This window comes from Lichenostomus cassidix, chromosome 5 (assembly GCF_008360975.1).
Source record: "Lichenostomus cassidix isolate B80296 chromosome 5, HeHo_3.0, whole genome shotgun sequence".
Lineage (NCBI taxonomy): Eukaryota > Metazoa > Chordata > Aves > Passeriformes > Meliphagidae > Lichenostomus > Lichenostomus cassidix.
This window is the reverse complement of record NC_139486.1, coordinates 34,236,010-34,258,218: the sequence shown is the minus strand read 5'-3', so window position 1 is coordinate 34,258,218 and position 22,209 is coordinate 34,236,010. Positions and strand designations below refer to the sequence as shown.

Here is a 22,209-nt window from a genome sequence, read left to right as displayed (position 1 = left end):
GCTTAGCCTGAGGGAAGAGGACAACCTACTTACCGTATCATCTGGGAGTTGTTTCAGTAGGACTTGAGAAAGCAGTGTTTGTCTGAAGCTCGCTGCCACTACCTGACACTGTGCGAGGAGTTAACCCGTGAGTGCACCTTCAGTCAGTTTGCAGACAACACCAAATCGGGCAGGATTGATGATCTGCTTGAAGGTAGGAAAGCTCTGCAGAGGGATCTGGTCAGGCTGAATCAATGGGCTGTGGCAAATTGTATGAGGTGCAGTAAGGTGAAATGCCAGATCCTGCACTTGGAGCACAGCAGCCCCAGTGAGTGACTGGAAAGCTGCCTGGCAGAAAAGGACCTGGGGATGCTGGTTGTCAGCAGCTGAACATGAACCAGCATGTGCCCAGGTGGCCAAGAGGGCCGGTGGCACCCTGGCCTGGATCAGGAACAGTGTGGCCAGCAGGAACAGGAAAGTGATTCCCTGTACTTGGTACTGGTGAAGCTAAACCTCAGATCCTGTGTTCAGTTTTGGGTCCCCCACTACAAGAAAGACACTGAGGTGCTGGAGCAGATCCAGAGAAGGGCAATGGAGCTGGGGAAGGGGCTGGAGCACAAGTCCTTTGTGGAGCAGCTGAAGGAGCTGGGGCCGTTTCGACTGGATAAAAGGAGGCTCAGGGAGTACCTGATCATTCTTTACAACCACCTGACAGGAGGCTGTAGTGAGGTGAGTGTTAGTCTCTTATCCCAGGCAACAAATAACAGGATGGAAATGACCTCAAGCTGTGTCAAGGGAGGTTCAGAACAGATACGAGGGAAAATATCCTCACAGACAGGGTTGTCAAGCATTGGAACAGACTGTCCAAGGAAGTGTAGGAGTTGCCATCCTTGGAAGTATCTAAAAAATGAGTGGATATGGCACTTGAGGACATAGTTTAGTGATGAACATGGTAGGTTGATGGCTGGATTTGATCTGAGAGGTACTTTCCAACCTTAAAGATTCTATGATTCTATGAGATGTGGGAGATTAAAGAACTGAACTGCAGGTTTTGTCTCCAGGGGAGACAGGCTTTTGTCCCCTGGTGTCATATGTGGCCTCCACCTCTCTCTCCTTCCCCAGTCAGAGTAGAAAACTGCAGAGAACTGTGGAGAAGGGCAGCAGAAGGCAAGGGCACCTAAATACCAGGCATGGTGTTTGACCCAGGGTTCACTGCTAATGTGCTATCCCAACTGGCAGAGGTTGAGAGCTACCTGACCCTAAAAACAAGAGTTTGCATAATTCAAGTGAAGAAGTAAATGGAAGTTACACAAGGTCAGCAGAGAGCAGTGGGCAGAGGTCCAGCTGAGTTCAGCTGGTTTGCTGCCCTCCTGCAACAATACATCATTTTTGATAAAAAAACTCACAAAGAACAAGAAGCATTACAGCCTTTTCTCAAGGGAAATGGAACTGCTCTACTGCCAGAGGCAAGCATTTTTGAGGACATGGTTTAAGATATCAAGATTAGCTGTATATTAAGTCAGGTTTGGGACTATGGCTTTCATATCAAAGCTATTGTGTTTTTTTCACAGTAGCAGTGGTTTTGCACAAAACATTTTCAGGTGATTTACAGAGTTACTGCAGTTATCATAAATACATAAGCAAGCAAGGTGAGCACAGTAGTTGGAGTATGCCAGATCTGTGGTTGCCTGACAGCAGAGGGGTTCTTACTCTTACCATGGCACCTCAGTGACACCAGACTCAGGGAAGGTGCAGCTTATTCTGGTTCCACAAGAAGCTGCTACCAGACCCAAAAGAGAATTTTAGTTTAATGAACCTGTCATGTCCTTGTACAGGAACATGTGAACAACACTCACTTTCCTCGCAGTGGTAGATTAAAACAAGAATTTAGTTGCTCTGAGTTACTAGAAGATGTGTCTTCACTGCACAGCAGCTGTAAGTGAACTGTAAATATAGCAGGCATGGACAGTTTCCTCAGTGCCTGAAATCATCATTTCTGCAGCAGCGCAGCTCTGCAGCTGACCTAATAAATACCGGTGCTGAGCAGGGCTAATTATCTCAATGCAGCATTGCTCTGGCATGGCTGTACAGCTTCCCACTCTGGAATTAGCTTAGCTGGGATGTGTTTGGGTGTCTGCACTGTCCTTCACGGTGTGGTGAAAACAGGCCCTGCGCAGTCCTTGGCAGAAGAGCATCACACGCATGCACTGGACTGCAGTGTTTCTCTGCTCTGAATGTAACAGGCAAGTGCTGGGCTGCAGAGCAATGGAGTCACTTAACAGCGCCTCTTAAAATTTGTCCTTGATTTGGATGAAATTTTTGTCACCTTGGACCTAATTTTGGAACATTAAGCCCTTGTGTCTTTGGAAATCAGTGCTTGGTAGTATATGGTTCTTCTGAGCAAAATGTTGACTAGCATGCTCTGAGTTTCTTTTTTTTTTCTATAAAGTACTTACAGATATTAGGTAATCATGAAGGGATGCTCCTCTGACCTATCAGGACAACACATCTCCATCTCCATGATCTCTTTGCCTAAAACCAAACTAATAATAAGTAGGTGTTGGGAGGTGATGTGAAAAGGTATGTGGAAAATAACTGGGGATTCTCTTACTCCAGATTTTGAAGATCAAATAAGGCATGTGAATTGATAAAACTGACTCAGTGTCAGGCATTTAAATAAGAAGATAGATAAATAATCACACATCCTGTAGCAGGTTCAGGATTTATGCAGGTTCAGGTCCAGTTGCATCTTGATAGAGGTTAGTGCCTTAGTGGAAAGGATCAGATAAGCATTTTTCAGAGAACTAATCCCATCCAACTGAATAAACACAATGCCCACTTCTGTAGGTGTCTAAGTAGTCTCAATCTGTTTGTCTCAAGATAATTTCAAAATCACTCTTCTCCTTAAGAGAAGTTGGGGAGATGGGGATTTATCCTAGACCAAGATCATGTGTTTCTTTTCCACTAATGCTTCCCAATGTGGCTTTTCTCTTACTGTAGTACTGGATAAATGAATACACCTCCACCCTGGGGATTGGTGTCTTCCACTCTGGCATTGAGATCTACGGCAGAGGTATGAAGTATTTCCTTTTTTACTACCTGCAGAACATGGGGACAGCTGTATGGGCAGTCTGATATAGAAAAGCACCCCAAACTTACAGCTTTTGGCATGGAATGGTTTGAGGAATGAAAACCAAAAAACTCAGCCTTTTTTTTTTTTTTTTTAGAGTCCATTGTGGAATGTAAGAGGAACTTGTGCAGTTCTATCAAGAACCATGTAGCCCTTCTTATTGTCATCCACCTGCAGCCTTTATAGCTTGCAGCAGGGTGGCAGACAGGAAGAGCAATGCTGGAAAGCCATTCTGTAGTGAAGTAGGAGGAGAGAGAAAGGGGGAGAGAGAATGGGAGAAATGAGGGAGGGGGAAGAGAGATGCATATGCCGGGGGTTAAGACTTGCATATGTGTCTGTGCTAATTCCCTGTGAGGGTAAATGCATTTTCCAGTAATGTTTCATAAATACATATGGTCTAGAAATCTTGAAATCCAGGTTTCCAGATTTTGGAAACTATTCATTTGAAACCACAGAGTTATAGAGAAAAGAAAATGGCCTGTAAGACTTTTGAAATTGTCTGGATGGGTTGAAGTTGGTTAGAGCCTCCCATTGCTAAAGGTGCAGTCAAGGGATGTGGGAAAGCATCTGTAGCACAGGGAATGGTGTACTAGCATCACAGACTTTGTTTCCTTTTCCAGCATTAAATTGGAATGACTTGGCTACTCACTTATGGTATTTTAGCCAGTGCCATGCAGTAGCCAGAACCCCTGTGGTGCCATTTGCATCTTGAGCACAGAGGCTTTCACAGGCCTGGTGAGATGGCCTGTGTGACACTGTGAGGATCACAGGCTGTGTCTCACAGGCCATGCAAGGTGGCCTGTATGACATGGAGGGACTGCCTGGCCTGACCTGTGGGCTGAGGCAGAAGAGTACTATCAGCCTGGCTTCCTGCAAAGCCTTCCCACTCACTGCCTGTAAATCCCTCTGGAAGATTTGATTTCTCCCTGCTCTAGAAACAACTTCTTCTAATTCAGTAGCACCACTGGCAGACTCTCATAGTTTATCCAGATGCCTTCAATGCAGAACTTTCTGCTGAGAGGAAGCCACCCAGATGGGGACAGAGGCAGACTCGAAGAATTTTCCTGGTGCTGTGGGAAAGCAGTGAGTTAGCGTGGAGTTAGTGTGAGGGCATCCTCAGTCCAATAGGTAACTGGGCAGTGAAAACAACTTTCAGAGTCTGGCTGAAACAGATTTTGGCAATAGCCCAGCCCCTGGTGCTGATGTTGAGCCATGCAGACAGCTGCCATAGACTTTTTCCTGACGTGGCGTTCATTCAATTACTCACAGTCTGTTTCTTTCCTTGTCAGAGTTTGCCTATGGAGGGCATCCCTACCCTTTCAGTGGGATTTTCGAGATCACACCTGGCAGTGCGGTAGAACTTGGCGAGACCTTTAAATTCAAGTAAGGGCCCTTTTCTATATCTTCCCCTCTGCTCCTGATAGCCATCTATGTAGGGAGAGCTGGGAAGTCCTATCCTCTGGGTCCTCCTTTCACTCTCCTCATAAGTGCCCTCACTGCCATTCTTTACATGATTCTGATTCAAAGACAGCCCTGCACGGATTTTGGAGGTGGATAAAAAGAGTGTGTACACCAAACAAGGAACAGTGATAAACTGTGCTTGTCAAGGATTAAAAGCACACTTACAAATGAGTGCAGTTCTCTTTTCCCATTTTATTCATCTTCTGTGGTCCCAGTTTTGCCTGTTACACAGAGCCAATGCACAGGGTAAAAAAAATTAAACTTCTCTTTTTATGAGTACCCCCTATCTGTGGATACTGCACAGAGTACCTGAAGTCATCTCATGTGTTTATTGCTGCTCTGTTACAAGGGAAAGACTGGCTGATGGAGGAGTCTGAGAAGATGTTACATTCTTGTGTTGTTCAAGATGCTCAGACTGTGTGACTGTGGATCAAGGAAATGTCTGTAGCAAGGGGGCTTGACCTTCCCAGACTGCCAGTTTATGTTGAGGGTCATTTTAGAGCAAGTTCTACTGAGTGAATACTGGGAGAAGCAATAGGTTTATGCATAAAGTTTTCAGTTTGCTCCTTCCTGGCCCACCCCATGGGAACCCTCTCAATTGTGGAAAAAAAGCATCTTCTCTGTTGTAATGGAAATTTCTGTTGTGGGATGATGGGCAGAGTAGGAGCAGAGCCCCAGAGCTGAGACTTCCACCAGGCTTGCTTCTGGTGAGCAAGAAGATCACAGGGCTATTGCCTGTGTGATAACTTGCTTTGTGGAAAAGCTGGGGATATTACTGTGCCGTTCTGTTAGTGAATCTCTGATAGCCTCAGACATGCATGCCTGTAATGTTTTAAGTCTGTCCTTGCCAATATCTGATCATTTCCTTCTCCCTTGGTGTGTATAACACTCTTCACTGTATCCTTCTGTCTTCCCTGTTGTATGTTTTGTTTTTAACTAGAGAATCCATTGCCTTGGGTACCACAGACTTCACAGAAGAGGACGTGGATAAGATTATGGAAGAGCTGGGCAAGGAATACAAAGGAAATGCATACCACTTGATGCACAAGAACTGTAATCACTTTTCTTCTGCTCTGGCTGAGGTGGGCGCAAATTTGGTTTATTTATTTTTTTTTACTGCTTCAGATCCATAGTAATGCTCACAGAAAGGGAACTGGGGTCAGCACACCAGGCCAGAGCCCATAGCCAAATATCCTGTCTCTGCCCTTAATATTTTTGGAAGCCCATTGCTGTTGAAATGGATGGGATCAGGAGGTAGAGATGTAGCAGATTTATTACATATTTGGTCTCAACTGTGTGGGAAATTAGGAGTGCTTGTAATTTGGTTCTCTGAACAGGCACTGAGCAGGAAAGGACAGACCTGGTTAGCATGCAAATGTGCATCAGATTTAAAAACCATAAATAACCCTATATGATCTGCAAAGGCATAAAAATGGTTTATCAGTGTTCTGGAACCAAAAATTTGCAGTATTCAGAGAGTGGGCGTTCTTTTCCTTTATTTAATGTGCATAATCTAAAACCTATTAAAAATAGAATTAATTTTCTTATAGGCATCTTTGGTGCTTATTCATTTCCATGTTCTTAAAACCACTGTGAATTATAACAGAGCTGTTATTTCTCTTCAAAGACAACTGAAGCACAGAGAAATACACATTTATTCCAGATATCTGGTGATTTGAGGTATCTGGTTTTTGATTCCCAAATATCTGATCATTCTGGGGGGAAGCTGCCTTCCTCCTCACTTCCCAGATGAGATGTTTAAAGAGTGTTTCAATTAAGGTGTGAGTATTCAGCATTTGTGTAGATCTGATATCCAGATCTTGACCCAGTGTCAGAAAAAGATGGGAAAAGCACAAAATGGAAGTGACCTTCCATAAAAACTGTTTCTGTGCTTCCCAAAGTTGCTTTGTGGCAAACTCAAGGAAAGAATATAATTTGTCATGATAGGGTATGACTGCAGTAACAGTGAAACTTTAACTTTTCCCTCTGGAATCCCCATCCTAATTAATTATACATCTCTTGCCTTTCTTCAATAGATGGAGCAAGGGTCCCATGCCAATAACCTCTTTTACCACAAGTGTTCATTCATCTCCAAACAAGGCCATCACAGATCCCAAGTGAGATGTGTGGAAAAAGTACTATATGATTTTATAAGAAATGCCTAGTGAATCTGAAAACCAGCTGATTTACAAGGGACCTGCTTAGGTTCTTAGGAACACCAATTCTCTGTTGGTTCCTTATTAATCCTTATTAATTATATATAGAGGAATTTCTGTAAATTTTAGCAAATTAAACAGGAAGGAATTGAATTGGTACAGAGAATGAAGTTTCAAGCAGTACAGTGAGCAAATCAATGTTAGCCACACTACTAATTTGGAATCAAATAATCAAACTACTAAAACAGAAAATAGGAACTTTAAAAATTATGAAGAAAACCCATGAGAAAGATGTGGGATTATGAGGGAAAAATACACAAAATCCTTTACCTGCAGCAGTGAAGTAAAGTAATTGCTTACTATGTACTTTGCGAGGTAAAATGTCTGTCTTGTCTCCAAGCCATAAGCTCAAAGCCATTCTTCCTTGATTTTACCACTACATATCAGTGTATCTCTCACTGCCCCTTCCTTGTCCAGCCTTCCAAACACAAGTCAAGTAAGAGATCTTATAAAAAAACTAGTAGTGCCTTTCAAATTTTGTTTTCAATATACCTTCAGTAGGCATCTTTATAGGAGTGGAATTTAGGGTTAAGTTTTCCTGCAAGAGCTTTTGTGGTGGATTCAGAGTGCTCATTCATTGCCCCGTAACCTGTCACGATAATAAAGCAAAAGCCTGAATGGCTAGTTCTGACACTTCTGCTCCCAGGAGCAGAATTTACTCAGGATTTACGTCAGTTTAAATAAGCCCTTCATAGGCAAGCAGGATTTTTTGTTGCTGTTGCTCTTCACATATGCCTGTGTTTATCAAAACTCTCTAGTGCATTACAAATGCAAACCCAGAGGAACTGGACAACAGGCCCATGAGCAGAATGTCCTGAATGGTCTCTAGCATGGGAATACAGAAAATGGGAGCTGAAATTTTTATCCAAATAGCTGGATGTAAGACAATAAGTGAAGAGGCAAAGCAGATCACATCCCTGTGCTGCACCGAAGTATCCCCTTCCTTGCATACTGGCTTATTTGCTTCCTTCAAAAAGGGCTCTGAAATTTTTTGATAACAGCTCTCTCATCTGCCAGTGTTAATTATCTGGTTTTTGGCTTGTATTGTTCTCAGTATGCAAAACCAGAGACAGAACTTTATAGCCGAGTGGTGATGTCAGAGTTGATGTGTCTTTACACAGACCTGCCTGGCAGGCCTTGAGCTTTGGTTGTAGGCCCCGTGCTAGGGAGCTGTGCTCCGTCACCCTAATTTCCTCAGCTGGCTCTGGGCTTGCTAATTAGTGCCCATACAGATGTTGCCCTGGTGGCAGGGACAGGGGCTGGGAGGATTATACCATCTGGTCATATAGATTGAGGGCAAACGTAGCCATGTGTGCTTCTGTCTGGGGTCACAATTCTGCAGAGGGAAGGGAAAGAAGGTGTAAGACTGGCTCTCCTTCCTGGATCAGCTTCCTCAGGATCATGCTGTGAGACAACAGTCACATACCCAATTTCTAGGACTTGTAGGACAGGTTCCTTATCCTCAGAAGGACTGCTGAAACCAGACTTTATATTCAGACTTTTTTGGGTTTTTTTTTCCCTTTACTTGTGTTTTCTCAACAAATAGAACATCCCTTCAGAAATCTTCCATCTACATCTGTTTCGGAAACATTTTTCTGCCAAATTCCCATTTAATACAGTGGTGCCTTCAGTCCCACCATGATAACCATGATACCCTCACTATCTATGTTAGCGTGAGAGGACCTTGATTTAAGCAATGAAAACGTAGAGAAGGTTGCCTCAGCCACTTGATTCCTGCAACATGATGTCATGATACCTGTATTTATAAACCACTTATGAAAATTGTTTGGGGGTTAAAATGAAGAGGTCCACCAACTGGGATTAGCAACTTGCCTACAAGAAGCTTATACCTTCCATGTTGCTTTGCTGGCAGTCCCCAAAATCACGTAGCACCTGTACCATACTGTCTGAAGAAACTATCCAAGAGGATGGGCAATTCTTTTAGAGGACTTTTGCTTGCAATTTATGCAAAGAAAAATCAATGAAGTCATCATCATCAGATCCCAAACTTCCTGTCCTGTTCTGAGTTTACGTACCATTATGTGTTTTAGTACTCCAGTGGGGTTTCATTCTGATGAAGTTATGCATGTGTGGGGAATTCAGTTAGGACTATGTCAAGATTGGAAAAAACCCTTCTGTCTGATCATCTCTTTAAAGTTACTTTGTTCCTAACAATCCCCTACAATCCTCCTCAATGTATATTTACAGCAATACGTTCAAAAAGCCCTTCAAGTAATTGCAAAATATTTATGTTTTTTATGAGTTGTCCTGGGTGATGAAAAAGGCTATTTAAACTCTGCTAGATGGTAAAAAAATATTGGCTTTTGAACATCAGAAAAACACTTTAAAACAAAAAAGAAAGGCTAAAATAATTAGTTCTTTCCCTAATGTGAACTGTTGAATTTCCTGATTATTTTAGTACATGGAGATAGAGAAAACACAGAAGCTTCAAATTGCTCTAAAGAAGACATAAAGGCAGGGAAAAGCCAAACTCAAAGAAATTCCTGTACTTTAAGTTCCCCTGCAAGGACCTGAAGGTCTTAGGTCCTATCCTTGCCACTGCTTTGCAGAAGCATTTGTCACTGCAGCAGTGGGCCACAAGCAAGTATGGTGTGAGGTGCCAAGAAAGACTTGCAGTTATACTCTTTGTGACCAGGACTGTTCTTTGGGTATAAGTAAGGGTAGGAGCATGCAGACACAGGGAATTGTGAACCTGCTGTCAGAAGGCTCTTTTCAGTGCAGATCATGGCTCATGACTTCACTGCAAGGCTACAATACAACTGGGAGTTGTGGAAGGCAGATATTGGGTGAGGCAAAAGCAAACTTGGCACAACTTGTACTTCCACACACATGTAAAGGTAAAAGGTTGACTGACAAGCTTGGAGTTTGGGCATATGAGAATACGAGCCCTGCTGATAGGTGAGCATATGGTGAGTGTACAGTGCCCAAGGAGAGCTTCTTCACAGGAGACAGCAGTAACTAGAGGATCAGAGGGAGGATGAAAATTTACTACTTTGAGGTTCTTCTCCAGTCTGGTATTCTGATATTCCCCAGTGTTGAGTGTAAGGATCACACATATCACTGGATCTTAAAGACTCTGAAAAAGCTTTTGCTGCTTAGCTCATTCACAAACAGAAGACAGAAGACAACTTACTTGAGTTCTCACCAGCATTTTTTTATGCTTCTGAAGTTTTCTAAATAAGCTGAGGGGCTCTGTTCTTACCAGAGTGATGACAGTTGCTACAGCACCTCTCAGAAAAGGACAAACCGCCATGGGAAGGGAGAAAAACACCTCTGAATCAGCACCGTAACTGGAAGATAAGTGAAATGACTCAAGGAGTCTACTTGAGTCTACTCAAGTAGACTCCTTCTACTTTCATTAACATACTTACTGCCAAGCAACTATCCCTAAGGAAACTCTCTAGCACCTTGCTATAGGACATAATTATCAAAGAAGTGTGGCTTATGAGCACCAGGGAAGGTGGCCCCTTTTAGTTCCCAGCAGCCTTACTAGTGGTGGGAAAGCAATGAAGTCAGTGGGTCTTATGGAGACTTTTGATAACATATGAAGCTGATGATCATTATAATTGGGAAATGAATTGAGAGCCAGTGGTTTGATTGGCCTTAAAAATTGTTGATGCTGGAGCTTTACCTGAGGATAGCTGTGGCAGAAGATTTTATTCTTGTATCACATCTTTCTTTCATCTTCTTGAAAGAGAAATTATCTCTTTTTTTGATTTGTAGCAGTAATTTATCTTAAGTATTAAAGAAGATCAAACCCTCTGTATACTCTGAGAAATACCTGAATGGTATGGTATGAATTCCCTCAGAGTCTATGAACACAGAATCTTGCTACATCACTGAGGGGTGATGAAGCACAGTTAATAATCCCTGTTTGTCTCCCAAATTATCTCATCTTTCTCTTATACCCAGAGAAACCTATTAAAAAAGATCAGACCCAACTGTGAAGTTAGTGTCCACATTTGATCATTCTTCAGAAGGCTTTTTAAGGTCATTTGGATTTCAGGAATTAAAAAATCTTAGGGAAAACAGATTGGTATCTCATTAGCCAGCTTCCGCCTTTTGTACCTACTGATCATTTTCACCCCTTTATTGCTTTAAATATTAAAGGATCTGTTTCCTTATTGCTCACCAAATTATTGGATGTAGGGCACAGGGCTAAAAGATGTCATCTGAATAAATGGCTAAAATTTGAACTAATTATTAGACTTGAACTAGGATTTTTGGAGTAAACCAGGTATTCAAAAGCAGAGCCTTTTAGAAGGATCTGATAGTTTTAATAAAACTATTGCTAGGATGTATTGTGGGTTCCAACAGGACTTCTAGCTGATGAGATGTACTTATTCACAAGTAACTGAGTGAGAGGAGCTTGCTGAGGTGCAGGAGAGCAAGTTGGACTAAGGATTTACTTATGTTTTGTGCTATATTTCAGCAAAAGTTCTCTGAAATATCAGCCACAAGATGTTCTGAAGCAGGGAATCCCTCAGCCTCTCCTGTGGGAACTGTACTACCTTAATCATTTACATAAACAGGAAGATAACACTTTTCAGCAGGAGAAGAGAGAGGCCTGGATCAGAACTTTTGTCCTTGCTGTTTTAGAAGCTCATTTTGAAGTTGTAGAATTTTCAGAGTTTTCTAGAGTGAGAAAATTATTTTGAAGAACTGGTGAGCTTGTACTTGGGCTGAAGTGGCCTTGGAAAATACATCTGAAGGTTAACAAAATTAGCTGGGCCTGTTTTTTGTTGACAAAGGATGGAAAAAGTCTTATAAGTATTTGAGGTGGCTGAGGTCAGCCTTGGAAAATTCCTTAGCATCTTAGATGAGGTTGGCTCCTAGAGGGCAAGGATTATGGATCCTGTCACAATCAAATGCTTTGCAGCCTGAGTCCTAGGACTGGAGCACTGCAATGCTCAACCTGGGAGGTAAAGAGCTTCCAGTCTCCTGAAGTCACCAGAATTCTCCCAAATCAGCCTAAAAGGATGTTCTCCCTGAAATATCCAGAAGATTAACAGATGGAGTCTGCACAGTGGATCCTGATGATTACAGAGGATTGCAGCAGGCATCTAGTATACCCATTATTGGCACCACAGGGATATTATTAAACCTGCATGCCAGATGGAAATGCTTGGTAAAGCCACACATCTGAATCTCTTGAGAGGCAGGGGATGATCTTGGTGCAATCAAGTTTGCTTACAGGCAGATTACTGAGTTAGGATGCCTGCTAGGGCTTCTTTACCCCTTCCTTTGTATTATAGGTAGAGTCCTATTGTCCTATTGTCCTACTGATAATAGCAGAGAGAGGCATTGTCATTGCATATCAGTGTGATAGAAGGAAAAGTGTGATAGCAGGAAATCTGCATCTCGAGACTGCAGTGCAGCAGAAGGTATCTTTGTGATTGGCTGCACAGCTCTGTCTGGTGTATACTTCCACATATATGATGGTGTGGCTGTCCAAGTCATCCTTTGTCAATGTGGTTGGACTTTTGGTAGAACAGAAGGATTGTGTTTTATGGGTAGAGGGTGTGGAGCTGTGCTGAAGTGACAGGAGATGGTAGTCAGTACATATTATTTTCTCTCTGAATATTCACTTCCCCTTTTTCAGCCACAGCAAAACTGACAGCATATAACAAACCTACATCAGAATCCTGCTTTCTTCAGAGAAGCTTGATTTTCAGCAAATTCTCTGAAATAAGGCAGGTTCCCTGAACCAAGGATCAAATAAAGGCAGTTTTTTAATGATCAGTGAGTAATTCAAGACTAAAGCTTTTCAGGTCCATCCCCAGGCACATGTGACTTCTTATGATCAAGTTATTAAAATCTAGGAAGCTCTCCTTAGCCTGAAAGCTATCACAGAGAAAGGATTAAACACCAGAGAAGGGAGGTTCAGGTGGCATTTGAGTCACAGTCAAAAGCAGCAGAAGCTTTTATAAATCAATCTATAGCAAATCCTAAGAAGACAAATAATACTGATGTCTTCTTTAGTCAACAATTGCTTTTCAGTTGCCTCTGTTGCAGAGGAGGTAGGTGTTTTGTTGAGTGAAAACCTATGTGCAATTCCGTTAATGGCAGGGGAGACAATGCTCCTGACAGACATAAAAAACAGAAGGAAATGAAGAAACAAACAAATAAACAGCTACAGGACATGAAAGAACATTAGGAAAGCTTTATTTTCTGTGCCTGAGCTAGTCCTCAGTGAAGCTGATGGAAAGACTTGCTTCATTGCAGCAGCCTTTGAATGTTGTTAGCTCCATGGAGAACAGGCTGTGTTTGTTTTCTGGTTTTTAGCTGCCACATATGTTTAAAAGAAGCTTATTTATAAATATGCCCTGCACCCATAAATTTATCCTCATGGTTTCAGATGGATGTAATTTTTTTCCTTCTGCTTCTGCCTGTATGCATGCACAATGTTGACTGCATGCTGTTAATAAACTGCTGTATTGCATTCCTGATGCAGTGTCTCTGCAGTAGTAAAGTGACATTTCTAGGTGTAGTTTGTGTATAAGTTGAAATTTATGAAGTCTGTGGGAATTCCTTAGAATGAAGCCTTCTATAAAAATATATTTTCCCCACTGTTAACCTCTCTAGCCTTGCTATCCTGAATAGCCCAACAAAAATTATTAGTGGGATAACTTTTTGTATGCACTTTTCAGCTCTTAGTCCATTTTCTTTCATCTATCTATCTATCTATCTATCTATTAGTGCAGGACACTAATATGAGTTGGCAAGTAATTTGAAATGGAAATCAACACCCCCTAAATGGTAAGTTTATAGCATATCATTTCAATTTTTTGAAAAAGGGCTGATTTTGCCACAGTATATACCTCTGCAGCTATTTTAGGTTTCCCCATACCGTAATCTATATAGGAAAAAAAAATTAAAAGTGAAGATATTTGAAGAGGAAATTTAACAAAAGAAAATACTTTGAGCTCTCTGAGGCTGGTGTAAATATGGTGGCTTCATCCACCTATTTTATTTTATCTGTTTTTAGCATCTGTCTTACCAAACTGAAACCCCTGTTTCCTTACCTGTTATATAGAAGCATAATATCTTGGAGCTAAGTTAGTTCACACTCTCTGGGGAGTTCATTCCTTGTCACACCATCATGGAGCCTCTGAGTCTGTGTGTGTGCAAATGCCTGGGAACAATGACTTCTTTCCACAAATGAAGATGGCAAAAAATATCCTTGTCCTTTTCACCACTGCCTATGATGAATGAAATGTGTGAAGAGTGTAATGAATTGCTTGAATATGTTGATAGGCTTTTGAAACCTTGCTTAGGAGTCCTGCCAACATTGCCAGACAGAAGGTCTTTCCCCATTCCTCTGAGTTCTTGTATTCTCCCTTCTCATTGTATCTGCATCTGCAGCAACCTGCTTCTCACTAATGTTAGGAAACAAGGCTTGAGACTGAAACACAAGATTTTTCTGGTTAGCTATGCAGTAAAAATACATGCTCCTAATATCTGTCCCTCCATGCATATAGGTTGGCCTGGTCATGCTCAGCATGTCCATAACAGTTGAAAGGATGACCTTGTTAAGCAACAGCTGTTCTCAGCCACTGGTCTTGAAACAGCATCTGCTAGGAGAAGGCAATTCCTCTTCATGCCATCATCATAATAGGAATGAATTGCAGTTGTTCATTCATTTGGTGGCAGATTCTTTATTTTAAATGCCATTAACAAGCTCAGACTTAATTATACTCAGTCTTCCCCAAACAATCATCCGTTATGAGGCCACTTGCTACCTACCCTATCACCCTGCAGCTATCTGTTGGCTGTACTTATAAGTGCTTGTTACAAAGACCTTCATGCTCAAGAGGGCATTGCCATGCTCCAGTGTTGGTACATGACTAATCAGTGATGCCACTCAGAATTCAGCTCTGAATGTGGTTCAACAAGATGTTACATTTGCAGCCACTGTGTCTCTCCAGTGGTGGCCTGGCCAGTGAAGCTGAAACAGTGCTATGAGCACTGAGGTGCTATGAGCCAGCTGTCTCGTTTGACCCAGAGCTGCCTACCCCATCATCTCTGCATGCAGACTGCTGCAGAAAGGCAGCTCTGCCCTTCTGCCACATGTCCACAGAAGTGACTGACATGTTTCCAACTAGCATCATAAGGGGAGCAAGACTGTGGGTATTAGTCCCTCCCTTCAGTGCTTTCCTTTTTTCCTCACTCCTGGCTAATCTTAGGTAGACAGTGCAGATGCTTCCTCTATTTTACAACACCCATGGTCCTGGAGAAGACCCACAAGAGTTGCAGTGCCCTACCCATTGCAGAACAAAAAATGATTGCATAGGAGATTGGGGGCATTTCAAGCAGTTGCTTAAAATAATTTAAAATTCCTTTGACTTGGCTGCTACTTTCCTGCCTTTGACTCGGGTTGCTACCTCACTGAATACAGCCTCATTACTGAGCTCATTGATCCTCATCTACAGTTTCTCAGCTATACCCTTTCCTCTGTAAGTTACAGGCCATTCCTGGCTCTGCTGAATGTGTGCTGCATGCAGCTTCACAGCCCAGTGAAACCTCATCTATTTTGTTGATCCCCACAGGCTAGTTAAATTCCCCAGAAATTGTAGAAATTGTAATTTTTACACAGTAAGTATACTATAAATCTCTTTCAAGCAATTGATCCTAGCCTGCCAACTCCACCAAGGTGAGACTGTGCCTTCAGGTGTGTTGTGAAGGTGGTATGTCTATTCTCTTTCAGAAATGTTATTTTCAGTGTACACACTATGTGCAGAAGCTGGTCAATGGTGCAGAGCTATAGGTATGTTTCTTGTTGATGCACTCAAACTCCCTTAGCTGTGCTACCACTGGGCAGTTATGCTACCAGGCTAGTTCTTGCAAGGTGGCAAAAAAGATGTCCCTGTGCATTGGGTTAGTAGTTTATTCTGGATATGTCAAAGAACTACATAGATTGAATTGCCATCTTCTCTTTCTACATATGTGTTTTGGCTGCACTAGCATAGCCTGCAGGCCTTGCCTGGGCAGATGTGCTGGTTTGTATCTAATGGCCTTATTCTGAAATTCTGATAAACATAATCTGTGCTGTATTATGCAGTCCTTGTAGAAGCCAGCTCATGCAAACACGGTGATGATTCCCCTTGAACTCTAAAGCCTTTGCTCTTAAATTGCTCTGAGGTGTGTGTTAGACTCCTCATGTGCCAATAAAACCCCTCTGCATTCTCTAAGACACACCAAGGGGAATACTGTACAGTAGCTCAAATGGATACATGCCCCATTTGGACGCCACCTCATCTTTAGCAAAACTGCTAAGTGGAAGAGGCAGTGGGTGGTTCAGCAGATGCTCAGTGCTGAACTCTCCAAGCCTCAGTTTGAAGACAAGAATTGAAGTAATTAGCTTGCATTCTTTGAGGAATGTTATGTTGCCTCTGCTCATCTTGATTTTCATGGATTGGAGCCCTACATGGTGCCTCTGGGAGGGCTCACTTTAAAAAAATATCTTCAGTGCCTTGAGTTATACTTCTGTGCATGGCTTGAATTGCCCCAACTGCATCATCCAGCACAGCACAGAACCTATTACATCTGAGAGCTTTCTCTTAGGATCTACAACTGATCAATGCTTCTCTTCGTTTTGAAAGGGGCTCAGGCTGTTACACTATCTCAGATAATGTCTAGCATATGCCCATAGACCCAAAGCCCTTCCAAAATGCAGCACATTGACAACATTGTCTTCTAGAAGGCAGGAGGCTCAGCATCTTCCATTGCTGGATAGCATTTCAGCCCATGTTTCCCAGCTGCTAGGCTGTTCCCCTGCCTACTGCAAAGCTTTACAGGGAAGTGTTAAAGCCTTGCCCAGCAGGGACATGTAGCTTCTAGGACACTCAGGGGAGGGCAGTTTGTACATTTTAACCAGTGACTGTTTGGTGCAAAATGATACAGCTTAAGATGCTTGGAGGATATTTTTGTATCCCAAATTAATTGTTTCTCAATGAGTTGAAATCCTGATGTTGATTTGACAGTTGCCTAGAAAAAGCACCCAAATTGTCAGGTCCCATTTCTCCTGCCCATTTGGCTTTAGCCATGGATGTCTAAATGGCATTCTCCACTTGACTCTGCAGGTGTCAGCTGGGTCATTCACAGTTCTTACACAGAGTCCCCAGAAGAAGCTGCAGCTCTGGGAGACTTGGCTTTCTGTCAGCAGGTGCCGCTCAGTGGAAGCTGCAAGTACATGCAGCCTTCGCCCAAGTGCCTGAAGTGAGAACTGGTCTCAGGCAACCAGAAGTTGTGCTTGCTGCAATTTCTGATCTGTTACAGTTTATTATTTATTTAAATCTTCTGTCGGAGTTAGTACATGACCTAGCACAGAGAAGTTCATCCCCTTCAAAAGAGAAAACCCCACTTGATTGGCAAGGAAGAAAAACCCCATGTGAAATCTTAAACTATAGAAACATCTGAAAAAGGGTTCTGCTTATGTAAACAATGGATGGTAACAGCATTCTGTGAGTTTATAGTTCCAGTGAGTGGTTTTCAGTGGAGAATTTCCCTGAAAAGCTGCAGTAGGTAGATTTTTCTGTGACTTCATATGGAGTTGGAAAACACCCACTTCATCCTGCTTGTGCTGTTTTATTGAAACTCAATTGGCTTAATCCCCTGGCAGCCAGGTTTATTTGATGTTTTATGGCAAGGAGTGAAAAACACAGAAGCAGACTGTAGCGTTGGTAGCATTCTCTGCCATTGCCCTTTTGCTCCTATTGAACATTGTGTTCTGCTGTGGAATAGTAATGAGGCTACACTGACAAGAGGTGACATGACAAGCAAGACTGAGGTAAGGGAAACCACTTTGACTTCATCATTATCCTTGAGCTCCGCATACTGCTCTTTGTTGCTTGATGGCCTGATGCCCACACATGTTCGTTCTTTTTCTGGCTCTTCCTTGCCTTATTGATTCACTGTGGATGAAGAAGCTTCCATAAAAAAGAAGGCAAACATCTCAGCATTGCTTTTACATTGGAAAGTGCTATTTCAGTTGCTAGGGGATCTGCTTAGAAAATAAACCCAACTCTTAAAAACAGTATTTCCATTTCAGGCCACCTTACCTTATGTTGTTCTGTTGTTTCAGCTAATTTTCCCAAAGAATCATACCCTGTTTTAGTTGTTCTATTAATATCTGTGAGGAAGTCTTTATTAAAACTTTAAACGGTTTGAGAACTAAACTCACATGCATGCATACATCACAAGGAGCCTAAACTGAGTCATTTTCTATACTGGCAATATGTTGCCTAAGCTCCTGAAGAGGAAGAAAGAGGAATGCTACAAAATCTGAGGGAAACTGTAGTGCAATTTGTGACTTTGGCTCTGGTCAAAGTAGTGTAGTGTAGGTCAAAATGTTTGAGTAGAACACATGGAATACAGTTTTAAACTTCAACAGTACCCTTGTGAAAATTGTCTGATATGTCTGGTGAGAAAATCAAATGGATCAGCAAATTTTCTATGAATGAGTCTTAAGCATATGAGGAGAGGTTATCCACTTATAGACTGAGGCAATAGCTCCAGCAATGAAAACCAGGGAATCTGGATGGAGATAAAAAATTGTTAATAATTGTCCCCAGATTAAAAATTTCAAATATACAGATTCATATAGCTGTGTCTGAGGTTAAGTGGAATGCAGCATTGGTAAGAACTGAAATAAAAGTCCTTGGAGTGTATTAGGTAAAGAACAATCTATGCTTGCAAGTAATTTTAGCAGCTAAATGGGTGTGCTCATTCTCTGATACCTAATGATAATGTCTCCAATTTCACACATTGATTTTTAAACAATGCGTGTCAAAGTAAAGTGAGTTCCATAGTCAAATTAGCACAGTCACAGGTTTGCTGCCTTCTCCACACCTCATTGGAAACTCTACACTCTTGGAGCAAGCTAATTCCCTTATGCTCAAGGTGACTGTTGGAGTGGGACTTAGAGCGTTCTGCCCGGGCCACATACATTAAGGACCAGCTGCTCATCAGCCATAACAGCTGTAACATGGCACAGCCCATTGTCAGGGTTTAATAAATCCATGCGAGACGGGTACAACATAACACCAATGTGATGCAGAAAGTCGTCCCACTTTATTCTTCAGCAGTGCTTCTTTTAAAGCTTTTTACCTTCCGTACACGCGACACGGAACTTCTACATATGGTTTGTACATGCGCTATGAGATTGTACAATTGGTTATAGGTGATAAACAAAACTAAGCATGCACTATATGATTGGTATATGCAGATTTACTAATTTGGGCAATATTTCCTATATTCCTTGGCCAGCAAGGAATTCCCTACTTTGGGCAATATTTCCTGTTTTCTTTGGCCAGCAAGCCATCTTCTACTTTTGGGCAAGATCCGGTTTTCTCTGGCCAGCTGCTTGCTTTCTTGCAGCATCAGCAAAAATACTTCCCCTTATCTATCTTCAAAGACTTTCATAGGTCTGTTAAGGCAGACCAGCTGTTAAGACAGGCCAGACCCCAACAAGCCCATCTTCTACAAAATGTTCCATTCTCCCTGAAAATTCCTTGAAACAACCAAGCCGTACATTTCCCTTGCCAGTAACAGATTTCTCATCAAATAATCTCCTTAGTGGACTCCAGACAAACAACCTTTTGGTTGTTTTAGTATTAAATTAAGTGTAGCTTTAGTTAGAAAGAAGGTGGGAGGAAGAGTAGAGGAATTTAGTATTGGCAAAAGGTACAGTATGGACAACCCCACAACCACTAATTCATGTAAATTGTGGGACAAGGTCTGTGGGGTGGAGTTTCCTCTCTGTCTCTCTTGCTCCATGGGAAACAAAACAGGGAAGGAAGGAGAATTCAGATATTATGACTACTGAATCTGCTGCAGACTTTAGGCATAGTGGTGTAGGGCCCCATACAGGCAGTATATTTACTAAAGATGGGCTCTTGAGACATGCCTGCTGATCAGTTCCACATCTCTCTTCTGTGTCTGGCAAGGGATATAGTAAAATGTAAAGAGAAATATTATTTATGTGGTCTAAGCCAGATACAGCTACTAATATCTGGCACCGGTGTGTCTGTGTGGTTGAATGCTGCAGAAGAAAGGGTCTGCAGTATGCAGCAAGTTGTTCCATTGTGCTGAATTTGATATGACCTTGGAAACAATATCTGTGCTGGCTAAGTGCAATCTATGATGGAACAGGACTACTGAGAACCTAGGCTGGAGGTTTTGTTATTGCTTTTTTCCCCATACCAGGAAATACCATATGAGGAGAAACTAAAGGGCAGTATGGAAGGATAGGAAAAGGACCCCTAGATACTGTAATGTGACTGATCCACTGTGTCAGCCTAAGGAAGAAAAAAGAGCAGCAAGAACAGCTTATCATGCATCTCCATCTACCTAGTCATACTCAGCTTTTGGGCTCCTCAAGGTCTGGCCCGCAACAGCCTAAATATTTTTCCAAACTTTTTGAGCTACTTGGAAAAGGAATGTCATTGTCTTGGTTGAGAAGCCTCAGCAGGCCTGTCCTTTTACCTGTGGACTGCCTGGAGAACAGAATCACCAAAGCCACTGAGGGCCATAAACTGTTTTTCCTGGTCTCTGTTATGATGCTAAGGGCTATGGCTGCTGGGCGTCCTGTTGCATGTTGGGCAGTTGTGTAGACATTGGCAGTTCCAGCTCCTCCTGACTGAAGGAGATGATCCTTTCTGTTCTGAGCAACAGGGAATTTGCCCTGTTGAGTTGGTGGTGTGGATGGGGATGACACTGCCTCTACACATGTTTTGGTACTATTAACCATGGTCCTTTTTGGTTTAACTCCACAGATATTATGTGGGAAAGAGATCCCCCGCTGGGTGAACCGCCTGGCCTACTTCAGCTCGTGCATCCCCTTCCTCCAGAGCTGCCTCCCCAAGGAATGGCTGACTCCAGCAGCCCTGCAAAGCCACATCAGCCTTGGCCTCCACAAGGAGGAACAAGGGGACACAACGGATGAGGAGTCCCCCTCCACCTCTGCAGCCCCCTCAGCCTCAGGCACATCACGAACCTGTAGACATACCCGGGTTTAAACTGCTCAGTCTGCCCCCAAATAATATCCCTGCTCTCTTGCTCTATTTCTCACGCCCTTTTGCACACATTTGTTTCTCTCTTCAACAGACAACACAGGGGAGGGAAGACGCCTTCTACTTCTGTCCCTTTTCCAAGGACTGCCACTACAGTTGCTTGGCAAAATGACTGTGAACCTCATCACAGAAGTGAGGATTGTGGCAACTAAACTGGATTCTCCTCCCAGGGCGTCCATGATATTTTATCTATGGAGAACTGCTGACTCTCTCAGGCATGAGAGCATGCGTATGGGCAGAGCGCACATACTGTGATGTTCCTTCTCTGGAACTGTTTTATCTTTTTATCTCTCCCTCTACCCATGTAAGCCCAGCAGTCTCTTTATTTTGGCTGGGTTTTCCCTTACCTGACGACAGATCACCTCCCCACACACAGTGAAGGAACCAGAGCCAGAACTCAACCTTCTCATCTCTTAGACCAGCAACAAACTCCACTCAGATCCATCCCTTTTGTAATTATCAGGTTTCTAACTCATATGAAGGACAAATGAAAGGTGCTCCTGTTCTACAATCACCGGTTTTCAGTACTCAGATTTAAGAGCTTGAATGACTGTCCTGCTCTTGAAAATAACAAATTACCCAGAAAACGAATGTCTTACTGTGGCTTTTCTTTGGGGTCAAAAAGAGGATGGGGCTGTGATGATTAGAGGCAGCTACTAAGTAGATGCAGAGATGACTCTTGACCATATTGGTGCTTTTTGGCACAGACCCCTCTCACTTCTCCTAATTCTAGGTAGTGTTCCTGGTCTCCTTTTTCCCCACAGATTCCCTGGGGAATCTCTCTCCTAGCTGACATTGGCTGTCTGTATTTGGAGAAATGGTCTTCCTGAACACAAGGAAGAGGAGAGTGAATCTGTTTGGAAGGTCAGTATTTCCTTAAGATTTTCTCCCTCCTGCACTCACAGACATAAAAACATGGCTTCAGAGCCACCCTTCCCTGGCCTACTTTTGAGCCAACCCAAGAAGGTAAAAAACAAATGGTGAACCCAAAGAATGTCAACTTGTTCCTTTCTCCTCCCTTTTTGGAGGTGGAGGGGGAAACTTGGGGCCACATTTGGAAAGCACAGATGACCCTTCCAATGCATGGGCCACCATGGTGCCTTCCGTTGTGTGCACTATTTCAGTGGAATGAAAAATGGGCACAGCTGGCTCACTGGCCTCTCCAGGCTGGCTCCTGACAAGAATCTTGTCCTTAGATGTATTTATGCTAATTCTGGCAGCTGATGAGAAAGCACAGGATGAAGAAAGGACAAGTACACTAACTCTTCCACTCAATTACCTCACTAGGAATTTTTGTCAGAAGGTGTAGGAAAGAATCAAAGGGGAAATC

At 42.6% G+C, this 22,209-nt stretch overlaps 1 protein-coding gene across 2 annotated transcripts in view; it reads left to right on the top strand.

The window, feature by feature from the left end:
• Positions 1-21,736, top strand: part of LOC146436315 (deubiquitinase DESI2-like) — a 52,310-nt gene extending 30,574 nt beyond the window's left edge. The window contains exons 2-5 of one of the 2 annotated variants that reach the window (XM_085062196.1): positions 2,980-3,052; positions 4,399-4,492; positions 5,511-5,652; positions 20,583-21,736. In XM_085062196.1, coding sequence (XP_084918322.1) covers positions 2,980-3,052; positions 4,399-4,492; positions 5,511-5,652; positions 20,583-20,825 — 552 coding nt within the window. In that variant the 3' untranslated portion in view covers positions 20,826-21,736. The remainder of the gene's footprint in view (positions 1-2,979; positions 3,053-4,398; positions 4,493-5,510; positions 5,653-20,582) is intronic. The other variant, XM_085062197.1, reaches the window with a different exon arrangement.
• The last annotated feature ends 473 nt before the right edge of the window (positions 21,737-22,209 follow it).